Source organism: Myodes glareolus, chromosome 8 (genome assembly GCF_982192425.1).
Source record: "Myodes glareolus chromosome 8, mMyoGla1.1, whole genome shotgun sequence".
NCBI lineage: Eukaryota > Metazoa > Chordata > Mammalia > Rodentia > Cricetidae > Myodes > Myodes glareolus.
Window position 1 is genome coordinate 106,189,219 of NC_142033.1, and position 26,505 is coordinate 106,215,723.

Genomic DNA, 26,505 nt, shown 5'->3' on the forward strand with positions numbered 1-26,505 from the left:
GAGACAGGAGGATTGCTGCAAATTTGAGGATTGCCTAGGTTACACAGCAGAACAAAACAAAACTCTATGGGTCGCCCTCCCATTGAAAGCTGAGCTTTAACTTATTATAGGGCTATTGTTGCTTTTTTTTCATTTTTTCCTCCTAAAATTCAATTTAGAAGGGAGCTACTGTATGTCTGACTATAGCTATAACTATTGTAGATGTTCCTACTGCCAAAGGGCTGACTTTCACTGAAAATATTAATACTACATTTTAATAACTTGAGATTCTCACAATAAATTTCTTCAGTAAGTGCACCTTTAAGTTTAACTTCAACAGTAAGAAAATCAGAACAAAACAGTAAATTTGAACGAAATTCATTTCTACACTTTTTTAGAGTAATAAATGCGCTATTTTATCATCAAATGCGTCTTCAATACTGAGTTTATAGCAGGTTATTCTTTGTAATTTTCCTTCTAAATGGCTTGCCTGGAGAGAACACGAGTCATCAACTAAGTCTTCGGGACATCACCTGACGCCCTTCATCCTCTGAAACTTGCATGTGCCTGACTCTTAGCGAGGACGAACTTCATGTGTGACATTCACAGCAGCAGCTAGGTTGTTTTAGGACTTGGGATAGACACTTAGTTCTTTGTTTAGGAAACAAAAGTCCCGGCAAGATACTGGCAATCACTGTTTTCCTCACATTTTTTGTAGGAAAATCGTAGTGCTTACTTTAATACACTAACTCTTGAGAAGAATGCCATGTCCACTTTCTTGTAACACACACACACACACACACATGCACGATCTATGATGTGAAGATCTTGGAGTTTCAAATCTCTGTAGGTGAAGTCGCCTTTCTTTTAAAACTGATTTTTCAAAATGGTAGATTGCTTTAAAGTTGTGCTGTTTCCCTTTTCGGACAAAATTCCTAAATAAACCTTGTATACACTCCATGCTTGGAATACAACATTTAGAAACTTCACAAAATGCATTTGTGAAGTCCTCTTGCGGTAGCATTTAGAGTCCTCTGCTCCCTCCCTCTACCATAGAGTTAATAACAATTGTCTCTGTGATCTTGCTGTGATTTTGCCCACAGGAAAATGATCTTTGAAGGTGCATGAACTTGGGCAGCCAGCTGCACACCTTTGAGCAGCTGACAGGCGCAGAGACCAGAGAAGAGAAATCCCGGACGCACCAGAACCAAGGGCAGCGGACTTTGTGTTAGTCCCGGCCCCTTTCCATGATAGAGACCTCCTAACCTCCTGTGGGTAAGAGACAGCTTCTGGTCTGCACTGGCGGCGGCTGCTACTCTCCGTCCGCAGCAGGCAAGCCGTTATGCATCTAATCAGTGCAGTATTTTAAGCTTACTCTCCAAGCAACATCTCTGCAAAAGCTTTGCAAGCTGGCGAGAGACGTCTGCTCCGGACCCTGAAGAGTCTGGAGTCCTTCCCAGCGAATTGTCTCTCACCCTGCGGAGCACGGCAGCTCAATTACTGGAGAAAGAGATTGGACCTTGCCACCGCCCTCCCCTCCGGTTTTTAGTGGGAGCTGGGAAGAGGAGATCTGCTTCAGTGCGCACGAGAGTGACCAAGTGCACTGGCTAGCAGCGACCTGGACGCGGGTGCTTTCCTCCGCCCGCGGATACACCCGCTCTGTGCGCCCTGACCACAGCGCTGGACCATCCCGGCAGGACTCCCGGGTGACATCACTCCTGAAGATACTCGCTCTCTAGTCCTTGCCTTCACAAAGCCTCTATCAGTGTGTTTGTGAGTCTCTGGAGAGGGCTTCCTGAGAAGAGAGGACAGCGAGTAGCGACCAACCAAACCAGAGGAGGCAAAAGAGTAGCGGGGAGTGGAGTACCCCAGAGGACAGCAACATGAAATTCAACGCTGCACACTACCTGCTGTCCCTACTGCCTGTACTCGTCTTCAGCACCAGGTGAGTCCAGAAACGTGAGGCCCCAAGCAAGGAGACTGCGCTGGTCAGGGGAGAGGCACCTCCCACCTAAGCAAGATGTTAGCTGAGTGATTAAGACTCAGATTCTTTGGAGAGAGCCTAGCCCTTCTATAGTTCCCCCAGCCTCTTTGGGGAAAGTCTTAGGATTGCCTCTCTCCGGGTATCAAGAGCTTCTCTTCAGAGTAAAATGAAGATACCCCACCCCCACCCCCAGAGCCCTGTAGTCAGGAACAGCGAACGTGCTGAAGTAGGACACCATAAAGAGAAAGTAGGGAGAAAGGGGAATGTCCCTAGGGAGTGCTTTATGTTTCTGTTAGACCTCTGCTAGTAATTAGGGAACTCCAGTCCCCCGTGGAATGAATTCTAAGGTTCGGGGAGCCAGAGGAAGCAGAAGGAGCTAAGACTTGTGCAGTGGTCCCCAAACTCCGTTGATGGCCTGGCTGAAGTCTTGAATGGACTTGGCGGAAGGTGACTTCCTTTGGCTGTGTTTAAAGTTAGAAGACAGAACTGAAGCAGAGGAGACCCTAGTTAGAAACAATAGGGCACTGTACTCCATCACTTGGCCTCGGATGAGAATTTTAGCCCCAGTATAGAGGACGCATTTTTAGTGGAGATTTCAAACGCACTGACAGAAGTGCTTTGTGACTGCTGCTGGGGTGTAGTCTCAAAGTTGGTGATGGGTTTATTTTCTTCTCCTATTAGCACAGCACAAGGGTGGCCTGTTTCAGTGCCCAGGGCTGAATTTTTTCTGCACGCCTTGAGCACCCTACTGGCAGCAATCCCTTACTTTTGGCCTCCGTGAAATAAAATACCACACATAGGGTGTGGGTTCTTTCAAATTCGCATGAATGGAGACACTATCTGTTTGTGTAAGTCACCAAAACTAAAGGAGAGACACACAACTGTACAACGTTCAGATGGAAATGGGGAAGCAGGCTCACATGCTCTTAAAAGATGTTGAGTCCATGCTTCTGTTTCTTGTACATGTTTCTTTCAGGCCAGCATTAACCTGCTTTTTCTTTCCATGCAGAAACTGCCCCATTTAGTTAAAAAAAATGATAAATTTTGTCTTTCTTGAACAGAACCAAGTGGCTTTACAGGACTGAAATAAGACTGAAATAAAATGAGCTCTTTTGAATACTACGATAATGCCAACAGACTTTGGATCTGTTAGTTAGTTAGTCTTTGGATCCTTGTCATTGGCTCCTACCTTCTGCTTTAATAATTATTTCTGTGTTCTTTTGAAGAAGGGGCAGTTCTAAAATTTATATTTAGGTAGATGCCAGTCAACATATTCATTAAGCAGTTAATGGTGGAAGGGAAAGTCAACCTACTGCATGCAGGGCAGTAAGCATCTCTTGAGATCCTGAGTCTTTTTGCTCTTTAAAGCAGTTGCCATTGGAGTACACAAACTCATCGCTCTCCACCCCAAGCTTGTTCTAGTTCTGCAAAATAAGAACCATCACTTCCCTATCTATGAAAGTGTTAATTTTTATAAATATCATTAAGACTGAAGGTCAACACATTTATTACAAAATATTAAGTTATTCTGATTTGAAATTAGAAAGGAGTATTCTACAGTGTTGGCATTTGAATTTTACAAAAAAAATACAAGATGGACTTGAAAAGTGAATTTCCATAATTAGTAACCATTTACATAACTGCTCTGAGCCATTTTATTGGACTGGATCCCCAGGTCACCTTCTAGTGGTTCATTTACTTGAAAATGAATGTGACACTGTCCCTGTGTCACTTGCCGGAAGAGAATGGGCTTTAAAGGACTCTCACAGAAGTCCGTTCTCCTTCCAGTATTCAGCACTTCTTATTGTCACATTGTCACATGGCAAGCATAATAGTTAAAACCCAGACTGCAAACCTCTGTGAAGACAGTCACATTAGTCATGATTGGCCTGCTATACTGTTGAGCAACACGGTGTCATGCAACCATAGTCACTGGTGACAGGGTTTTCTGTTAACTTTCTTAGTGTTCTTTATATGAAGCAATTGCATCTCACAGGCTTACACTATGTTGGCTAAATCCACACAGAGTGACAATCACCACTTGTTGATTCTAAAGTTCCTTCTCACTTTAAGGAATGTGGAGTTGAAACTCTAATGTGGAAGAACATTCATCTAGACATGTGTCTCTCCCAGTAGAGTTCCTCAGAATTGCTCGCTTTGTCTGCTGTAGGCCTGGTGAACTGCTGTGAACACCTAGAGGTGTTCACCTCTGTCTAGAAGGGAAAGAATGACTGCTTTGAAACAGATGCTATAGTTGGAAGAAGAAAGGTGCTTTACAGTAGTGTTCTAGCTGTCATAGTAGTGTTCTCGTGGCTATTCCCAGATAATTCTGCCTTTTAAATAGGAAGGATTGGTAGCTGTCTATTCTGTTTGCTCTCCCCTTTACCATTACAATTAGAAACCTCATAGACATCAAACAGACATCCCATAACTCCATCCACATGAACAATATCAACACTCCTAGCTTAGATTTACTTCATTTGTTCTGAAAGAAACATGAATGTTCATTCTGACAAAGAGTTTTCTTCTGTTTTCACAGTGAGCCCCGTTGAGATTTAAAGAAAAAAAAAGACCTTAATTTCCTGGCATATTGTCTTTGTTGTTTAGAAAGTACATAGAAATTCAAAAATACAGTCAAGCTAATGGTTTGAAAATGTAGCTAATACAGAGATCCATTTAATGTGTGCACGAATGCGTGTGGTCAAAGAACACAAATGCATGGGAAGGTTGAAGAGCTTTGGAAGAGAATGGCTGTACTGTTCAAATAGTTTCATTCTGCAGGAGGATCGAATTGCTATTTCAATGCATTAGCTACACTTCAGAAACAGAAAATGTGGGGACTGAAAGGATGGTGGGAGGTCAGTTTTTTGAAAGTTCTTCCTGCAAAGGATCCCTGTGTACTGGAGGAGGCTTGGGCATTAGCTGCTGAACCTCGCTTCTTTGATGCTGTGTTCATGCCGCTGATGCCTTTGGAATGTGAGCTCTCAAGTGACTTGAGGAGCAAGGCATGGCAGGGCAGGAGTGAAGGTCTACCAAATTCTGATGGCTCTCCATCAGGTACAACTTTGAGCGGTTGGTCGCTTATTGTCATCCCAGTAGGAGTCACCTGTGAGGTCTCCTCTGGGCCCCGATAAGCAGCTGTACCCCATGATTCTGTGGGAATCTATTTCCAGCAATGCATGCTGTGAATACCCAAGGCTCCCACATCTTCTGTGCATCATTGCAACCTCAGGATGAAACTGTTGTATATGACATAGGAAGAGAGGACACCAGCAAACTCATTTGTACGCAGACACTTTTAAGAAAATGTGTTTGGTGTAAGAAGGAGACTCACTTTAACTACAGTGAAATGGTGTGAGGTACTGTGAGTTTCCCCACCCAAGTCCTTCACACAGGGAGTCTGATGCACACACTTTTAAAGAATTGTATTCTTTTGTGTAAATGGATCACAGACGTGCCTTTAACAGGAGTGTGCGAAAGAGACTTCATTTGCTCCTGAGGCTGCAGTTCCAGCCCTAAGAACCTATTTCTAGTAGCACTCTTTAAAGTGCCAGTTTTTGGAAAATCTTTGTAGATTTCATTTTCTTTGTGACGGATGGCAGGAACAGTTCAACCCTTTACGTGTTGATTGTACAATTGTACCAAAGCTAAATCCACACAATTGAAAGAATGAACTTGGAAGCAAAAGGAACCTGGGATTGCTGAGCTGTGAAGTGACATTTTCTCCTGTGTGATTGGTGACTTAATCTGCACAACTGTCTCTGAGTAACTGTGAGAAGAGTTGCTAAAAGTCACTTTAATAGATGGGGCTCGATTATTGAAGCTATCCCATAAGACAGATAGTACTTAAAAGTATGATTTCTTCCATTGGAAGTTTATATAAGCAGAAAACATAAAGAACACATTCTTTTTGTATTTTCTGTGATGTTTTATTTTCACAAAATGAGTTTTCTGTCAGTCACTCAGCACCTGAATCATTTCACCAATAAGGTAGATTAGTTATAACTATATATCTTCTATCAACACATGCATGCAGTTATTATATATTACACAAATTGAATAAGTAATATCCATCATTTTATATGAAGTTCCAAGTGTGAATTAGGAGAGAATAAATTACACTAATTCAGAAGTTTCAGTTGTGATGTCTGCTTTCCAATGACAGCAAGATGAAGAGTATTTTATCTTCAGTCTCAACATCATGGAGCCTGTGGTAACAGGAAGACTTTAGACAATGGTTTATCTTCATGTGCAGACTTTTTTATGTAGTAGAGAGCACTAATCATAGAAACCACCAAACAAAGTTGTAAAAATTGAACTAATTCACAAGAAGAGTTTAGGGTATTCATGAAAGAAAGTAAGTAGCTCATGAAACGATTATTAGCTATGAAAAAGTTTTCATAAAATTCTTATGTACTGACATAGAAAAATAAGGTAAGTCTGAAATGCATATCAGTTGGATGGCATCTAAAACAAAGGATGGTAGGCAGACAGAAAGCACTCTGGGGCAATGACTGTGACTTGGTATCTGGGACCCTGTTCTCAAGAGCGCTCTACTATCACAGTGTTTGGCTGGTTCTGTGTTCTCTGCTGAACATTATGAAAATTAGAAGTATTTACTTTAAGCACGCAGAATGTGATTTAGCTCAAAAGCATATATTTGGCTACTTGGGTTTCTGTTTATGATGTAATTGCATGTACACTGTGTAAATCATAATAAAATCAAATCAGTCATGAACATAAGCACAGGTGTCAGTGAATAGCTAAGAGAGGTTGTTTTCAATTCATGGGTGGATAGATTTAAAAATTTGTTTGACTTTATTTTCAACTTGTTTAATATTTTCATCATCCATTATTAATCTTTAAAATTTATAAACATTCATAAAAATTATAGAAAATATCACATCAAGAAATAATTATTTTTTGAAAACTACTAAGGAAGAAGAAGCCCAGTTACTCCAGGTTCTAAGAACCACTGTCTGCAAGTTCCTAGAGTGGCCAGCCCTCTGAGCAGATTTAGACAAACAGTGTCATTAATCTGCATATATGATTACTGAATTATGCACAGCAATGCTTAAAAACAAACATGAAAACTTTATCTTTTCAACCTATAAATCTCTTAAGTGTGTGAGTGTTTGTTGCCAATGACATGTGCCATGTGAGTGGATCATTGAATGAGAGGTGAAGTGTGAGTAAGAGGATTTAAAAAGTAGAGTTCACATTAAGTCTATGACAGAGAAAAGGAGACACAGTCACAAAAACTCACATGAACTTAGTTTCATGAGAATAAGGGACAGACACAGAGTTGTCAACAGTAAATGACTCCAATGAGACAAAAAATGAAAGTCAACCGAGTAATCAGCATCTTCTGTGAATGTGCTCAAAGACACTAGCTGATGCCATTCAAGTAGGGATGGGGCTGCACTGCAGTTATGTCTGATTTATATCTTGTTTTTTGGGGTGTTTGGATTCATCTAAGTATACTTTAAAGAGTCTACTGTTGGGAGACAAGCTTTGAGTAAATGCTCTGTTCTACTTCAAAGCTCTACATTTTAAAGACAGAAAACTGAGGCTTAGAGTAAGTGAGATTTTCTAAGGACACAGAGGGAAAGTAATGCAGTCCCCAGAACTAAGGGCTTTCCTCTGTCACATCACTCTACTCAACGACAAAGCTCTTTTGTTATCAGGGAACAGGAGAACAGCTGGTTCCTACAATGTGTTAGGAAGATTCTATTTTCTGTAAATATCAAGAAGTGTTGTAAGGAGGCTGCTTGTTTGTTACTGGCTGCTCAGCCCTGAAATAATCACACAGAAACTATATTATTTAAATCACTACTTGGCCCATTAGCTCTAGCTTCTTATTGGCTAGCTATTTTAATTTAACCCATTTCTATTAATCTGTGTATCACCACGTGACTGTGACTTACCGGCTACAGTTCTTGTATCTGTCTCCAGCAGGGCTACATGTCTTCTCTCTGACTCTGCCCTTCTTTCTCCCAGCATTCAGTTTAGTTTTCACTGCCTAGCTAAGTTCTGCCCTATCAACAGGCCAAGGCAGTTTTCTTTATTAATTAACCAATTATTACCAAAGTGGTGCCTGTTGATCCTTATACTATAATGTAAAGTCATAATTTTTATTCCACTGAGATCTGTTTGTTGAAGCTACTTTGTACAAATGTGCATCCTAGACATTTGCACAAGTATTCCTCAGGGGTTAAATCTATGGTAGTAACATCAAGGTTAAGTAAAAGATGTTTAAGTATATTTCAGAGTGTAGCATGTAGTTACACATTGTCCCTCAGTAAATGTTAAGACAGAGGTAGCATGGGCTACATATCTGGTATGTTGCTTAGGACACTGCAGACAAGGAACCTGCCATTTAGCAAATTTATTAAAACTGAGGATAAATGCATTTATTAATTAGTCTAATTTATGCTAGTATTCGTCTCCAGGGGAGGAGACGGTGGAGGGCTTTCATGGAAATGTGAAGTAACCTCATCTGATAGCTCCTAAAAAGAAAACACTGGACTCTGGATTCTCATCATTATCGATAACTAAATAATTGAAGATGATGACCACTTGGTCTCCCACCTACACCTTCTCTTCAGTTGTACATCTGTTTCTTAGAAAGTCATTTAAGGACTTGATTCACTACCACACCAGGGCTTTGTAGTCCAAAGAAATAAGACATCAGTGAAGATTAATTCAGAATTTCTTCATGTCTCCTATGGGGACTGTGCCCTTCTCTAGCCAAGAAGAGGGTGAGAATTCCTAAAGTTCATAATCTTAAAGAATCATCCTCGGGCCAACAAACACTTACTTACCAGCTGTTTATTCATTATATGAATGATGGAGGGGAATGGGGAAAGGAGTCATGAAGTCTGACCCATTACCTGAAACTAAATTCTCAAATTACAAAATCAGAGTCTTATTATCACAGAAATTTAGAATAGCAGTTAACATCTCTTTGTCACTTTTCTCTGGTCCATGGAAAGGTGATAACAATGCCTCTCTCATAAGGTTGTCAAGAGGATCAATTATGATAATGTATGCAAATAAAAATGGCCAGCTCAGAGAAACACAGTTCAACACATCACCATCATTATTATTACATGATTGAAAGGTTTTGGCAAGGCTTATTTTACCAAAATGATCTTGTATTTTAGAAAGTGATCTTTAATAACACCCTTCTCACACTAGTTTACACAGACCAAGTTAGGACTGGTGAGAAAGATATTTTGAAGTTCAAGCCTACCTTGAACTATGAAGCTGTTTCTTCCTTATTAATGAAGAAAGTTATCGGTAATATGGTGCAGGGACCAGCTATTTAATATCAAAACAATTCCCACTTGGGAAGACTAATTTAAATGTCTGGGACATTCTCAAGGAAAAAGAAATCAGGGTCACATTATCCAGTTCATGTCTAGAGCCTTCAAATTGTGTTGGCAATATGATTAAAATTGAAAAAAAAAAGTTATTAAAAGTATCATCTAACAATGTCTCGTCAATGGCTTTGAGGAGAGTTCATTGAACAGAGTTTATTGTTCAAGGACTCCTGATAATAGCAGACCCACAGGAGTGCATCATCAGTGAGGAAAAGCATACTGTCAAGTCTAGGCACAGTGAGGACACTTAACTGCTCCTACTCAGTAGTTCCCCAGGGGTAAGGCCCAGGCTGAGTATTGTCAATGGTCCAGGAAAGGCTGGAGTGTCAGAAAGGGTAGGAGCCCAGCACAGGAGAGTTTTTAGAATGCTGTGTGCATGGTAAAGAGAGGTTTGAATCAAAAGAAAAGCTCACAACCAATGGTCTTTCTGCCTTAAAAATACACAAGTTCCTCTTCCTCATGCTCAAGATCATTCTTTGATGATCTTTGCAGTAGCTGGATCTTTGGCATTGAGTAAGAAGTGGGGAAAAATCTCTGCATAACAAAAGAAACAGGAAGAAGTGTGAAAAATTGAAGTGATATCTTGGCAAAAGGAAGATATTTGAGAGACCCAATTATTATGGAGAGTGTTGATTTTTTTCTTTTCTTCCACAGAGAAAAATGGACAAACAAATTCACAAGGAAAGTGGGAAATTGCTCTTTTCCTGATACTATAGTTTGAAATGTTTTTAGAAATGTACTAAATCCTTGCTTTTTAATGTACTACACACATCTTTATTTCAGCTGTCTACTTTAAAGCATTGTGGGTCATAGGCCCAACCAGTATGGTTGAGAATGAAGGAAGCCTCTGGAGATGTTATAAGTACTTTGTTATGAGTTAACCTTGTGTTTTTGCAATATTCAAGCAATGCATGTTATACAGTTAAGGTGATCTAGACTTTGAATGAATTACAATGATTAGTCCATTTTCTTCTAAAAAGGATGTACACAAATCTCAGTCTGTTCTGAGAATGATGCCATCAGCAAAATTCCAATACTATATAGAATCAAATCTCCATATAAAAGCACATACAACACAAAAATAAATAATAAAAGTATATTAGTAACCTACTAATGGGAGCTAGAAAGATTTCTTTGTGCTTAAGAACACTGACTGCTCTTCCAGAGGACCTAGGTTCTATTTCTAGGACCCACATAGCAGCTCATAACCCTTTGTAACTCCAGTTTCAGGGTATTCAATGCTCTTTCCTGGCCTTAAAAGTACCAGGCATGCACATGATAAATATATATACTGGTAATTTACCAATCTATATTAAAAAGAAACATCCTTACTAATAAGAACGTTAAAACTACTTAGTCTAATAATATGGAAGGATGCATGACACTAAAATATCCTCAGAGTAAATCAAAGAAATACATGAGTTTGAAGACAGGACAAATTGAAACTTCCATTAGAAATCCAAATTTTTCCAGGCAATTTCATCTCTCCTTTTTAGAGAATATATGTGTCCTCCAAAGAGTGATTCTCACAATATGGTCTTCATTGTGTGAGAATGAGCATCTACTAGGGTGAATCTGAAAAAGACAGCTCCAGGTTCCTGTGTTAGGCATATCAGATCAGTGGTCTGAGGGAAAGGGCAGTCAGTGGATTTCTACCTTAATGGGAATGCCTCCTGTGAACTTGAAAGTCTAGATATCACCTCTTTACAGAGTTTGGAAATCTTTGAGTTCATTATTAACTAAAAGTGAAGGGGAGTTGGGTAGTGTGTGACAAAAATCACCTTATTTACCGTGGATAAATGCACTTAGTAAGTTAATAGGTTATATCACACCAAAAGCGTTTATCAGTCAAGTTGCATGAAGATATTCTCTGTTTTGTGTGCTGCTGTTTAAAGAGGAAAAAAATGGATAAACATTATTAAACTACTTAGATGACATCTCAGGGGCACTAGAAAATGAGTGCAAGAGTTTAGGTGAAGTCACTTGGGTGCAGTGAAAAGTGTGGGCTTCAGCTTCAGCACCATAGTCTCTAGGAGAGAGGCAGCAATAGCCAGGACCTGCAGCAATACCCAGGACCTGAAGCAATACTCAGGACATGCAGCAATAGCCAGGACCTGCAGCAATACCCAGGACCTGCAGCAATACTCAGGACATGGAGCAATAGCCAGGACCTGCAGCAATACCCAGGACCTGCAGCAATACCCAGGACATGCAGCAATAGCCAGGACATGCAGCAATAGCCAAGACATGCATGAATCATGTGCTGGGGGCTTCTTCACACAACGTCTGAATTTTCAGATCAGGCAGAGGTGACGTGACCCTAGTTAACAAGACTTTGATCTGACACATACACGGTTGTTCTTTTGTGATGTGGAAATTGTTTTCTGCATGAATTTGCTGAGTTAACTAGCAAGTGAAAGCCTGCTAGACCTTCATTTCTCATTGTTCTTTTTGTCTGCAGTATTCGCTTTTTCTTTTTGTGTGAGAAGTAAAATAATATATCAATATAATTTATGTAATAAATATGTTCAATCATAATCTCTTAGGTGGCTCCAGATGTTGCCGCAGATTATAGGTAAGAAAGTTGAGGTACACATGGATGAGACTGGGCTCTTTTAAAGCCAGTGATATATTTAAATCCCACTGATGTTCAAGTGGTTGATAGATGACTGTCCCCATGCTGGTAAACCAGTGGAATGACTTTAAATTGAATTTGCATCATTTTATCATGCTGTTTCCTTTCCCTCAAAACCATGAAATAATAAAAGCTGAAAAGTGTAGCATGAATTCTAATTGTTCTTAATAAAAACTCAGAGGTGCGTGCACACCTTTAATCCCAGCACTCAGGAGACAGAGGCAGGTGGATCTCTGTGAGTTCGAGGCCAGTCTGGTCTACAAGAGCTAGTTCCAGGACCAGCTCCAAAACCACAGAGAAACACTGTCTCGAAAAACAAAACAAAACAAAACAAACAAACAGAACAGAGTCAGATATTAGGAGGTGAAAGCAGAAAAGTCAGAGAAGCAGTGCAGCCAGCCACTAGCTAGCCACTTTTACCTCTGAATCCTCAGCCCCAAAGGGCAACTGTGTCCTCAGACTGTATTCTCTGACTGACTCAGACTGCACATCAGACTGCATCCCAAGTCTGCCTTGAGCACCTGTCTCCTCCCACCTTGTATTCCTCTCTCTGTCCGGCCATATTACTCCCTACTTCCCTAGTGCTGGGATTGAAGGAGTGGAATCCCAACTGCTGGAATCACCTTTATTTGAACTCTGTTTCTCTTTTAGACAGATTCAGTCTTGTGTAGCCCAGGGTGGCTTTGAATTATCAGAGATCCCTCTACATCTGTCTCCTGGTCCTGGGATTAAAAGTATGAGCCACCACTCCCTGACCTCTAGGGACTTAGCTCTGCACTCTGATCTTCAGGCAAACTTTATCTTAAAACATAAACAAAATACTACCACAGAAGGGTATACCTAATAAAGGAAGAAATGAAAATATGGAATTTCCTTTGAAATATTCTCTACTATGTCTACTAAAGTTAATGGAAGGTTCTTTCTATAATATTTATTTTACTCTATTTCCACTGAGAAAGAAAATAACCTTGTATCAGTAAAGAACCGCCCTTTCATGAGTGGCCTATTTTGCATAACTGCCAATGTCTGCATTGTCCCCTCTCTTGGTGCAAACGCTGTCCTAACACTGCCCTAGGGTTTGAATGGGTCTGTACAAACTGAGTTGACACTTTGATATTTCTAGTTCTTTGGGTCTGAGTGATGTGATTCTGGGCAGTGCTGAGATTCAAGTACAAATCCTTAAAACACTGAACAACAGCTAAAGGGTTTTTGTTGTTTGTTTTGTTTTTCAATGTGTAATAATTTTCCTGTGATTGTCTCTAGGGTTCTTGTATTTAATGTCTCTTCGGTGCCTCGTGGAGCTTTTACGTTATAGATTAAAAAGTTAATAAATTTAAGGTCACAGAATTAGTAAAGAGCTGCAATATGAACCTATAATTTAATGGGCATAAGCACCAAGGTAGGAGTGCCGAGACAAATACTGGTTACGGGTAAAACTCATGGCGCTTAGGCTCACGGAAGTAAACCAGAAACAAAGGGGTCGATGGGAAATGCGTGCTAACTGGTGGGAAAAGGCACCAGTGCCAAGACTCAGGGACACCCTTGCTCACAAAGGTGTGTCCCATTCGTCTAGTAAGAGGTTTCACCTTTTATTTTACACACGTGGAGAGTGACAGATTTGCTCTTAGCTGAGTTTGAGCCTGACCACGTTGTCTAAAACAAGTATAGCTATAATAAAACCATGATAACAGCAAGATACATAAAGAAGCCTAAGAACTCTGGTGTTGCACTTCTGTCATTCACCAGGAGATGGCATTGCAAAGCATTCTAGTCCTCTGTGCTAGGGACTTAACCCATTATAGACTTGACACACTAATCCCATATTTTAATCTTATTGTCTTATGTTTGTCCATACATATTCATGACACCCACATGGGACTTAGGAATAACCTCATGTTGCAGATGAGGGGACTGTGACAAACATGAGCTCTGGGTTCTGCTTCCGCAATGTCAAGTGTGCTATATATGTAGACAGCTGGTAAACAAAGGGATCAAATTGCTACAGGTCTGAATCCTGTACCTCACAGACAGAAGCAGAGACAAGCTTATGGGGCAGAAATCACACTGGCTTTCAGCATGCTGACTCCCTATGTTAGTGCTTTAAGATGAAGCAAAGGTCTCTAGTCGCCAGTATTCAACTGGACCACATTGTACAGTGCTTGGTGTGTTTAGTGTGTTTGGCAAACCTTGTTTTGGCCACTTTTGTTTTCTGTCTGTTCATAAATTGATGTCAGAGCCTGCCTCTACACCTTGCCTACTTGATTGCTGAAAATACAGATTTTTGTATATCTTGGTAAATCTCAATCTATTATTATTTTAAATATGATATAAATTAATTTCTTTCTCATGAATTTCAAAACAAAATACAGAAAATGAAAAGATAGTTCTCCATGATTGGAAAGTGGGCGGTTCATACAGTTTTATAGCTTGCATAGGCCTGAGATATTTCCATAGTCATCACCATTCTTCTACCAAATGTGTATATCCATATACATTGTTCTTGAGATGATGGTAAGAACTTGTGCTACCCACCATCACCACAGGGCCAAAGCTGACATGCATTTAAAAAGCATTGCCCTTCAACACACATTTATGGTGGGTGCTAGCACACTGTATGTATCCATTTTCAGGCAAGCATTTAATAAACTACATGAGCTATTCAACAGTTCCACTATCGGCTTGGTGTCAGGTAGTTTTTAACAGCAAATCAAATAAAGCATTTGTCCTAAGACTGCTTAAGGCTCAGCTTTGGTGTTCAACCTAGGTATATTACACGTGTCTTTAGTTTAGGATACAGTTTTATCATAAGTCAAAGAACGTCTGTGAGTGTGATTGTATGTGTGTGTACATATATACATATATATATATATATATATATATATTTCAATGCCTGTTTTGATATAAAACGTAGACAAATTTATATTTGCATGCATATATAAACCTGCATCATCATTTTGTGCTTCTAATTGTAGGAGAATTTTTAAAACATATCTGAGCTCTTAATTTTAAAGCTCTTTCTTAGGCTGAAAGCAAAAAAAAAAAAAGGCTGGACCATGGAAGATCAATCAATTAATTCTATCAGCACCAAGTACACAATAAATTCTAGGCAGAAATAATGGAATTTTTCTTTCAGGACATCAACAGCCATTATGCTCCTGTGACCTTTCGGAGAAGGATTGTCGACAGTGTTCATCCCAAAGCACAATGGGAAAGTGATGAACTGGGGAAATCAGAGCTTTCCAGCTGAATAATGGGTCCAGGAACAAACGTGGACGCACTGAGGGAGTGTTTGATGTGTGCTAGAAATGTGCTTTGGGAGAGTGCAGTCAGGGTTCCTGGGTCAGGGTCTGTAATACCAAGCTCAGATGGCTGGGGAATAGAGCAGTCTTATGGAGGCAGGATGCTTTAAAGATGAGTGGTGAGCACTGCGCTCATCAGACATGTGTGGTGTGTCACTGATGTGGAATACTGAAAAGATCCTTCCCTTCTTTTTGTTCTGTCAATAAAAATGACAAACTGGCAGAGGCATACAGGGATAAGACCATAAAGGCAGACAAAAAAGAACTGTCTCCAGTTCCTCATCCACAGTATAGTAGAATGAGAAGAATGGTGGGTTCTTTTCCCACATTGCTATAACATGGTTTCAGACACCTTTAAAAACAAATTAGGTCATAATTTTGGACACTGCAGTCTGAACTGTGCATGGTTCAGTCTCTGCTGAAGTCTAACTGTAAGTGACTTCTTGGAAAAGTATGAACAAAAGAGATGGTTTCAAAGAACAGGAAGCTAGAAAGAAGGGGAAATGCTTGTCTGTTTCATCAAAACCCTCATAAGGGGTAGAGAGGACTGTTGGGAAGTCACACTCTTTGAAACATATTCTCTTGATACAGTTTATGTCCTAAGCAGTAAGATAGCTAGGTATAAATAACCCTTTGGGTCACTAGGAAGAATAACTTTACCATTAGTTAGTCTACAATAAGTAAGTGCATTAAAATAGTACCTACTAAGAATCTACAAAAGACCAAATAAATATTCCAGGAAATAACTTTAATTGCCAGGTATCTGAGATACATAACCAAGGCTCTTCTTGATGGAGGCTGCCATCTGAAGAGAAGAGTGGAATCTCTACCTCTGGAGGTAAGGGAAAAAAATATATGAAAGATGCCACAGAAATAAAAGACTGTCAGACTTAGCTTCTCTTGAGGCTAAAAGGACTTTCAACTCACTTTTTTGTTTGAGAAATAAATTCCTGGAGGAAATGTCGCCTTGTGTAAAGGCATTCAGAAGAAATCTTAATAATGAGGGTTCCCATTTGTCTATGACTAATATGGTTCTTACTGACTTTTAAATAAAGACCACAGACCTCCCACCTCAGGGTGGGTTTACATTTGTGGTACAGTTTGAGATCAAATTCCCAAAGGAAAGTTTTGTCTATGGATGTTGGCCCAAGCAATGGAGGCTAGACCAAGGAAAGACTGACCCAAAGAAAAGGCTGGCCCAAGTAGAGTGAACCACCTGCTGATAAATATTAGTCTTTCATATGACCAGTTATGCAGCCTTGGATGGCTTGTGTGTGTTTATTTTACTTGTACTGGGAAAATAACTAAGTTGAAGTCCTATTGTAAAGAATAACAGATATGTTTTAAAAAAACAACAAAAACAAAACAAAATAAAAAACATTTGTACTTGGTTGGAATATGCTGCATTTATTTAGCATTGAGTTCTAGAAATGAAGAAAAAATAAAAAACTATTTCTTTCAAAAGTTAGTAGTAGTAGTAGTAACAGTTGCAGCAGGGTGTATTGTGGTGTTTGTGTGTGTCTATGTGTGTGTCTGTCTGTGTGTATCTGTGTGCGTCTATATGTGTCTCTGTATGTGTGTGTCTGTTAATATGTGTGTATCTGTTTGTGTGTATATGTGTGTCTGTCTCTGTGTGTGTTTCTGTATGTGTGTGTCTATGAGTGTCTGTCTGTGTGTGTCTGTCTGTCTGTGTGTGTAGGAGAGGTCCCAAGGTATCAGACTTGTATAGAAAGCATTTTACCCATTGGCCTTCTCACCAGCCCCATAAAACTATTCATGTAAGGAGTGCACAGGCCTTCCATAGATATAATATATGAGTAAGTTGTAGTTTCTGCTGTGAAGTTGTGTGACCATTCAAGATAAAACAAAAAAGCTCTACGACCCTGTACAAGCTCCAGAGCTAACTTCTATTGTTCTCCTCTCTTCTTTATTATTTCTCCTTTCCCTTCTTTACTCTTCCCTCTCCCCTCCCCATTATCTTTCTCCAGCTTCCCTTTCTTCCTCTTCCTCCTTTTTTTAAGTTGCCTAGACTGTTCTCTGGCCTCAGACTTCCAAATGCTGGGATTACAGTCTTGCATATTAAGATGGGCTTAGTAACTTGAATTTTAAAAAGACACTCTGGGAATTGCCTTGAATTTCTCATGTTTCCCGTGAGACTCTGCTGACTTGGGACCAACAGGATTGTAAAAAGGGAAAGATTCTTTACAGTAGAGCAGCCAAGCCTTTCAGGTTTCATAATTATCACTAAACAAGCATCCTTAATAAGTGAGAACAATAATATTGTAATATTTGTGGAGAGATAATATCACATTTAATTAGTATGTTACATAATTCATCCTACTAATGCATAGTTAAGAGACTTGCATTAGCTAGTTGGTTAATGGCAAGATATAAAGTTAAGCTAAGAAATATAAAACCCTAACATATAAGTTTCTTATCATCAATATAACCAATGTTAATATCTCTTATTAATTTGGAAAAAATCTGACTTTCCTATTGCCCCTGAGGCAGTTTAAACTCATAACTTTGGTGAACACAGATTAATACCCTGAGGGCATCCTTTGTATACACGGCCAGAGAAAATTAATTCCCCTTTCCCTTGACCCAACATTCAAAAATGCACCAATTGCAATGAAGCACATGTTTGTTGAATATACCTAATAAATTTTGAGAATATAAAGTTGGTGATTGGACCCTCAAGTAGCTGGTGGATTTTGTGTATATTTGTTAGAAAATTTTCTATCTAGTCTGCACAGTGCTTAATTTTTCTTCAATAGCTAGCTTATAACAGTAACCGCAGGTGTCAGTTTATCTTGCAAATGCTTTATTTTTATTTGATTTCTTTAGTTAATCACATTCCTTGGCTTACAATTTTACTTCTGAAGCAACACAGCTAAGTGACTTTACAGGACTCTTACAATAAAATCCCCATATCTGGAAATCTTTAATTTGGGGGGAATTTGAATTAGAGGATTCTGAAGTCCTGAGTCCTCATAAGTGGTGAATCTGGTTTAAAGAGGGCTGTAGTGGGATTATCACCAGCAGAATTAAATGAATAACACTTGCTACACCGCTCGCTAGTGAATGACTGAAAATGGAATTGCCAGCAGGGGAAAGCGAAGGCAGAGCACCCTGAAAAATAGGGATGGCTGTGTGTGGCTGGATTTGAACAGCATTGTGAAGTCATCCCTGCAGGACAAACCAGATGTGACAATGGAGTTACTGCCAGAGGAGGTACACAATAAGGACTTTGCAACATTTTTGAATATGCACGGCATTGTGTATGGAAAGTTAAGGTTCTGTAAGTCGCTGAATAATAGCAGAACTCTAAACTCAGGAAAGGAACTGGAATATTTGCTCCTCATTCTCACTCACATTTCCCTGCACATGCCCTATTCATCCCTGTTGAGGGAAGCGTAATGACTCTGCTTATATAAGATTTAGAGTCTGGCCCACACTAGGTTTAGAAAACCCTGATACTACAGCTTGGTTGTTAATAGCTCAGAAAGTTAGGGTTTTGTTGTTATTTTAGTTTTGCTTTTCTCCCTAATATAAAGCTCACTAATGAACAAATCCAAAAGTATTAACTCCATCTTGCAGAACAGCAAAACCCACCTACGGTTAACAGGAAAAATGATGGCATAAACTTGTGTTCATTACATCCCAGACGGCCATTCAGATCTCTGTGCACTAGCTGCCTATCCTTCTGAGTAGTGAAACAGACACACTGGCATGCAGGAGCTTTGTCAAATGCATTTGCACACTTCGTCTAGGAAAAGAAGGAGAAAATAAATCTTGTATTAATCATAAGCAGCCTCCCCAAGGCACATCAGATCTTGACTGCACATTACCCATTCTCCCCACTGCAGTCCTGGTTGACATACTTCAGACGACACTGGGCAAAGCTTTACAGAGCATCCTGCTTCCAGTGGAAAGGAATTATGTCAGACAAGCCCTTTCCTGGACAGTGTCTTCTTCACGTATGACTTTACCCTCCTAGGAAGGGACAAGGACAGGTCAGGGCTGCACCAGGCAGTTCTAACCCAGCTCAGAATCCTGTGTTTATAGCGCATTCTGCAGTTATTGAAGACTATAATCAGCAAAGGGAGATGAGCTAAATTGCTCTAAGGCCAGATATAGTAACAGCCTCGAGTCAGCAAGCCCCAAAGTGACTCACACTGGAATAGGTAAATCACAGGACCTAAACCAAAGGAAACTGAAATACAGCCTAAGGTTCTAAGGTCCGGTATCAACATGGAAAAGAGAAGCAACATCATAAGGATGCCGGGTAGGGATGTTGTATAGTATTTTTTTTTTACCTCCTACAGAAATATAGCCAGAGATAGCAAATAAATAAATAAATAAATAAATAAATATAAAAAAACAGGAAAACCTCCACTGACCTTTGCACTGCCTAAAATATTCACATTATTATATTCTCTCTGCAAAAACATAAGATTCCCTTATTCAGTTAGACATCCACATCATTACATCTCCAGAGTGCTGCATGTAGGAGATTTAGACACAATACCTGTCTGTGAGCATACTAATTAAGAACCTAGACTCTTTTCCAAAATTCTTACAAGCTTAACTTGAAAATGAAAACGTGGGTGGTCCTGAGGAGTGACTCATTAAAGACTTAATCACAGGTCCATTGTGTAAAGGAAATTCAAATAGTGGCTAGTTATTCAAATTACATTAAATTCTTTTCCTATTCTTTTATCTTTGTGGCCTTTAGGCAAAAGTTCTGTATTCTTCACAAACTTCCTACGTTTGTTCACTTTGGACTTGAGTTAGGCATATGCACTACTTGGTTAAACTTGGTTAGCTGGTCACATGACTGTGCTCTCTTGTGGTTTGAATGTGAAATGGCCCTCACAGGTTCCTGTGCTTTGAACTTGGTCTTCAGCTGGTAGTGTTTGGTGGAGGTATTAGAATCCTGTGGAACTGGGCTCTAATAGATGAAGTGGACCTCGAAGGATGTCCAGTTCAGACTCTGGCCTGCTGTCTCTGCTTCCTGTGTGTCTCAATGATGTGAGGAAACCCAGTAGTAAACTTCAGAAATTTTGCATCATGTTGCCTACCATGATTGACAAGACTCCCCTGAGATCATGAGCCAAAATAAACTTTCTGGCTGCAAGATGTTTCTGTTGTTGCTCAGATGCACAAAAGCATGTACCATCACCTCCATGGTAGTCAGTAGAACCAGAAAAATACCCATTGATAGAGACTGTGGCAAGAACAATTTGCACAGGTTGTCTGTGAGGTCTAATTTAAATTAACATTCTAGATGAAATGCCTGTCCTGGTTTGAGGAATGCAATTTGACTTTTTCTTTTTTATAACTGTTTTTTTTCACAATTAATACCTTTATTGTGCTTTGTTCATATTCCCACCATTATCCTTTCTAACCCCATGGTTTCTCCTACTGAATCTGGTCTGTTTCCTTCTTCCCCCCAAGCATCCCTCCCTCCATAGTTTGTTTGTGTTCAGCACACCGCATTCAAATAGAGTTTCCTGTATGAGCATGGGTAAGGTGGTTATTTGCTGGAGCGGAGACCATGCACTAGTAGTGTCCTGTGACCACACATGACTATGCCTCCCCCATCAATCATTAACTGTCTGTAACTCCTCAAACAGGGGTGAGGGTTTATAAGCCATGACAGAATATCAACATCTCCTGTCATGTTCAAGTCTTATACAGTTAGCAACTGCTGCTGTGACTTCATGAGTACCATAGCCATACCTTGTACTGAAGCACTCCTCTACATGGTAAACTCTTTCTATGCCCTCCTCCACATGTTTCTTAAACCTTAGAAGAAATGATATAGATACTCTGTTTAGAGCTAAGCAGTCAACATCTATTTCCCACAACACTTTGACCTATGATGATTTTCTGCATTAACCATCCCCCACTGCAAAAAGAAGCTTACCATACCGAGACTGAAAGCAATATAAGCATGTATGAGTATATCATACATATTTAGAAGGCAATTCGATATCATGTCACATAAGAACAGGCTCTCTTCTGGGGGAAAGTTCCAGTCACAGACCTCTGAACTGGTTTACAATACCAGGCAATAATTTCTGTCTTGCCAATATTGTACCAGAAGACACATTTTCCCCAGCAGGTTGTTATTATAGTTTGAACAATACAAAGATGAGTAAGACCACTGATTGCATTCTCTTGAAGTAAACCTCACAATTACTCAGTTTGGGCTTGTTTTGAGTAGTGGAAGCTACATTCCAATAATGACTTTTTTTCTCTCAAAATTCCATGTTCTGATTTCCAATTGAAACATTATGCATCAGTAACACTGATGTATAATCAGTAACTTTGTTTATCAGTAACCTTGGTCAGAGTGTTTTTAGAAAAAAAGCTTGATGTTTGGCATTCTTTCTCTCTCTCTCTCTCTCTCTCTCTCTCTCTCTGTGTGTGTGTGTGTGTGTGTGTGTGTGTGTGTGTGTGCACGTGTGCACATGTGTATGTGTACATGTGTATGTGTAGGCACATGCTCTCACACATGTGTATGTGTATGAGTTTGTATGAGAAATTTGCTGTAGAAATTGAATTCTAGATTTATGAAGGCCATGCAGATCCTAAATCTGTCATTTGCCATCTGTCATCTCCCAAAGAACCAAGAGAACCTACACAATTCACCATGATTCCAAAGGTCTGGTAATTGTGCTAGCTTGATATGCAGTTAGATGATTACTAAATTATAAGAGAGGTAGGAGTGCTTACATTCAAGGGCAGTAAAAGATAAGGCGAAAGAAAAACAAGTAATCAGATGCTTTCATTCGGCTTGTCAGCTCTCCAATAACGACACTGAGTCTTCTTATTAATTATGAAAACCTGGCTGATAGGTTAGGGTACTTTCAAAGTAACTTTTATAACTTAAATTAACCCATTTATAATAATTTAATTTTTGCCTGATGACTTCATTAATTCATTTCTGTAGTGTCCATCCTGCTTACTCTGTATCTCATGAAATCTGTACTCTTCTTCTTCCCAGCATCCTCTTTGCCCAGATAATCCTGACTAGTTATTGGCCTTTCAGTTTTTTATTAAACCAATCTAAGTGACACATTTTCACAGTGTACAGAAAGATTATTTCACAATATTTCCCCCCTTTGTCTAAATAAAAGGAAAGGTTTTAACTCTAACATAGTAAAACCATATACAGTAAGAACCATTATCTGATATTGTGTAAAAATAGAAAAGTTTTAACTTTAACAAATGAAACTATATATAATAAGAAAAATTATCAAATAAGAATTACATTTACAATATCCAGTCCATTTGTATTTTGCAAATTCAGAGAAAATATTTCATTATTAAGCCTAGCTTGGTGAATCCAAACTTCTATACCTAATTTGTCTTTTATCATAACTAACGAAAACTATAGTCATATAGTATTCAATTATTTCAAAAACCCCAGAAAAATATAATTTTACCTGAGTAAATAGAAAGTGCAGTGCAATCCACTTCCAAAACTATAGAACAGACAGAGACATCTGGATGCCAGGAAGCTCACCTAAAGTTACTCTGCATTGTTGGGGCATCCATCTTTGGACTACAGGCCTAAAATATCTTTTCTATGAACCACAAATTTTGAAGGACTAAGCTGCCTTGTTTTTAGTAAAGTTTGGCAGTCTTTTTTCTTTGTATCCTACCTATCCAGTTTGTACAGCATACTCTCAGCAGTCAAGGCAACAGCAGTTTCTTTCTCAAATGAGTAGTTTTGACCCCTTGAAAGCAAGCTCCATATGGTATTTCTTCAATGACCATCATCCTTTCTGAAGTAAATGTGTGTTGTCAGGACCAGAAGAATCTCACGGTCATGAAAAGCCTGAGGTTATTAAACATCTTAGATGCCACACTTTGTAGGTCTTTGAAGTATTTGAAGATCAGCTGTCTATCTGAAATGTATCTCTGTGTAACCATGAAAACATACCTACATGACTACAAGTTTGATTATTATAAATGACTATTAACTTGCATTTTAAATCATGTATTACATTTTAAAATAAGCTGAATAAGCATAATAATACCACAAACAAGAGTCGAAACAAACATTTAGTATAACAAAAATAACTTTAAATTTATATCAATATACCAAAATTCATACCAATATAAAATATGTGAGAGTAGTGGTTGTTCAAAAGTAGACTCAACAATCTACCCTTTTATATAATCATTTTTATATTATATTCCCCCGTTTCCATTTTGAAAGAGATCCTTGAATCTAATCTCTTTTATTTAGTTTTCTTACTGACCATGACCCATAACAATTTGCAAACAAATCCCTGCAAATGACAAATATCCATAACCGGCCAAATGATCAAAAACCACCCATTCCACCTCTTAGGAATGTAGGTATTGTATTCTCTAGACTGCTTCCTGGTTCTGGGAGCACTGAAATCTTTAGAGAACCCTGAGAAAATTGAGATAATGGTCAAGTCCTGGGAAATATAATTGTATCATTTGTTGTCCAGTCTCTGTGTAATGGGAAAATGCAAGGATTATCTGAAGTCCTGAATGGAATAGTCTGTGAGACTGTAGTATTTCGGTGAGTAGTCTTGGAACTGTTCTGCATGTAGAACTGAGGAAATTACAGCAGAGTCACTGTGAGAGGCTGGATCCCATGAGCCATCCATTTTCATTGGTATCTGGGCCCCTTGCTCTGAAAACACATAAACCTTCAAAGATAACATCCATATCTACATTAGCACAAGTATGGACTGTATGTTGTACACTAGTCAGCCAAAGATGAATTTTCATTTTATGTTTGAGCAGATAAAATATATGTCACCTGTCTTGTGGTTTTTTTTCTAGGTTTATTTCTTTATCTCTGTAGAATTTTCAGAATCTTCCCTGATCAAATCTGTTCTCTAACAATTACAGCCTTTCATTTTCTGTGGAAACAAAAGCATAAACTCTTCCCAATGTAACATATTTTTGACTTCCATTTTGAAGTTAAGACATCTTTAAAATGTATAGGTTGGTTTAATTTAGTTTTTATAATCCAGTGTCTCTCACCAGCTATTGTTCATTCATTAGTAATCAAAAATTTAAAGTCAATACCTCAAACAGGACCCAGACTCTCTGTGGATTTACCATCTCTACATGGCTTATTCTTTTTCATTATTTTATTTTCTCTTCAAATACTTTATTAATTGTAAACTATTTATTGTACTTTCTATGGTTGACTATTACCCATTTCCTTTTTTTTCTTAAGCCTACTTAATATTTTTTAAAATACATTGTAGGCTGCTTAAAGCGAATCTGTCTCTACTGGGCATCTGCAGAATTCCCTGATAGCATGCCACAAATCTTAAACTGTCACATCAGTCACAGGTGCAGCTCAGCTTAGCAAATGGCACCTATTGCTGGTGACTGGCTCTACCCCAAAGTCAGTCTCAGTTCTCTGAGGCTACCCAAGAGACCTCAGTCACCAGGAAGACATGCCAAGAAGCTGAATATGAAGCTGTGTTTTGAACTTTCCCCCCCTCAGTCTGTTTGTGGATAAATATGGCCTCATGTTGGATGCCATATGTGATCAAACTTTTTTTGTCAGGACTATCTGCTCGCAAGAGCGACACAGAGACCTCTTATTAATTAGGAAAGCTTGATTGGTAGGTTAGACTTGTTTCTAAGTAGCTTTTATAATTTAAATTAGCTCATTTCTATTAATGTACTCTCTGCTTTATGGTTTTGTTACCTTATCTTTGTGGTGTTCATCCTATTTGCTCTGCATCTCATGGTATCTCCACCCTTGTTCTTCCCAGGGTCTTCTCTGCCCCCAAATCCTGCATAGCTATTGCCAGTCAGCTTTTTATTAAACCAAATTGAGTGACACATCTTCATGGTATACAAAAATATTATTCCACAACAAAGAAGGATTTTGTCTTTTTTTTCCCTCTTCTGTTCTATCTGAGCTGTCAGAATATTGAATAATGACTATCTGCAATGGGGCCACCAGATGCTTTACTGTGCTCACTGGCTGAACACATTCATGTGGACACCTTGAAATAAAGTATTGCACACTGTCTGGACATCCATAATGTAGTTCATTTTTCACAGAGAAGTAAACATTGCATACACCATGTTTTAATGGGCAATGCAACTACATCTGTGTGATGTCTCCTGAGGAGTTGGCTTTTTCCATAATGTCAGAACTGTCAATACTAAATATAAGAGTCTGTCACAAGGGCCACCTGCACAGAACATAGCTTCCTCCCTCAGACCACAGTTAAAGTCTATTGAACTATAATCCTAGTGGGAGCAAAGAAAAATGCATTAAAGTAAGACTTATGAATAATTTAAATTGAGGTATCCTTGTATGCCTATCAGTAATATTTAAAGTATCTTTAAGGAAATACATTTGGGAAAACATGAGGTAGAAATGTCAAGAAAGTCAGTTTCTTGCTACTGTGAGATTTGGTTTCATGGAAGGGGACTGATTTTATAGATAACATTTAATAAATTGTTTTTTGCTCCCAATTTTCCTCTAAGAAATTGCATAATCCTCTAGTTTTCTAATAACAACAATAGTAAGTTTGACTAAGAAATTATTACTTTTGTTCTGAAAGAGTCATTTGTAATTTGCTTTAGGTTTGAAGATGAAATAAGTAAGGATCCAATGTTTTAGGGCTATGTAACCCAGAAGGGGTTTTTGCTTTCTCAGTACCTATGTCTAGTAAGCACACTAGAATACCTGAGAAAACTATGTATCTGAAACTGTTACAAAGGTGTCAAAAATAGAGTGTATATTATATAGAAGAAAAGACTAAACCAGAAATGTCTTTTCAAGACTGACACATACATGTCATGCATATGTAACGGCGAATCAATCCCACACCAGTTATGCTTTAAGGGGTTATTTATTTTGGGGGGTAAAACTTACACACACCATAAACCGTCAGGAAGGGAGCCTAGCCGCTGGAGCAGGAGCCGGGAGGAGGAGCCGGGACCAAATGCCAGAACCAAGAGGCCCGAGCCAAGACCTGTGGCTCTTTTTAAAAGAGAAATATACCACGCCCCAGTGGGCTGGTATTTCAGCGGCTATTGGCTGACGGAGAAGAAGGCCCTCCCACAGCACCGTGGGCTCGTGCTTCAGCGACTATTGGTTGAAGCAGCGGAAGATACTCCCGCAGCATATGTGAATGAATGGTGTGCATCTATACATGTTATTTCTAAAAGTTATGGTTTAGAATATTT

At 39.1% G+C, this 26,505-nt stretch overlaps 1 protein-coding gene across 1 annotated transcript in view; it reads left to right on the forward strand.

Annotated features, from left to right (window-relative positions):
- Nucleotides 1–1,088: 1,088 nt before the first annotated feature.
- The window catches only part of LOC125396627 (leucine zipper protein 2-like), a 342,670-nt gene continuing 317,253 nt past the window's right edge, over nucleotides 1,089–26,505 (forward strand). The window contains exon 1 of the mRNA XM_048428631.3: nucleotides 1,089–1,924. Within this exon, the coding sequence (XP_048284588.1) occupies nucleotides 1,863–1,924 (62 nt within the window). The 5' untranslated portion in view covers nucleotides 1,089–1,862. The remainder of the gene's footprint in view (nucleotides 1,925–26,505) is intronic.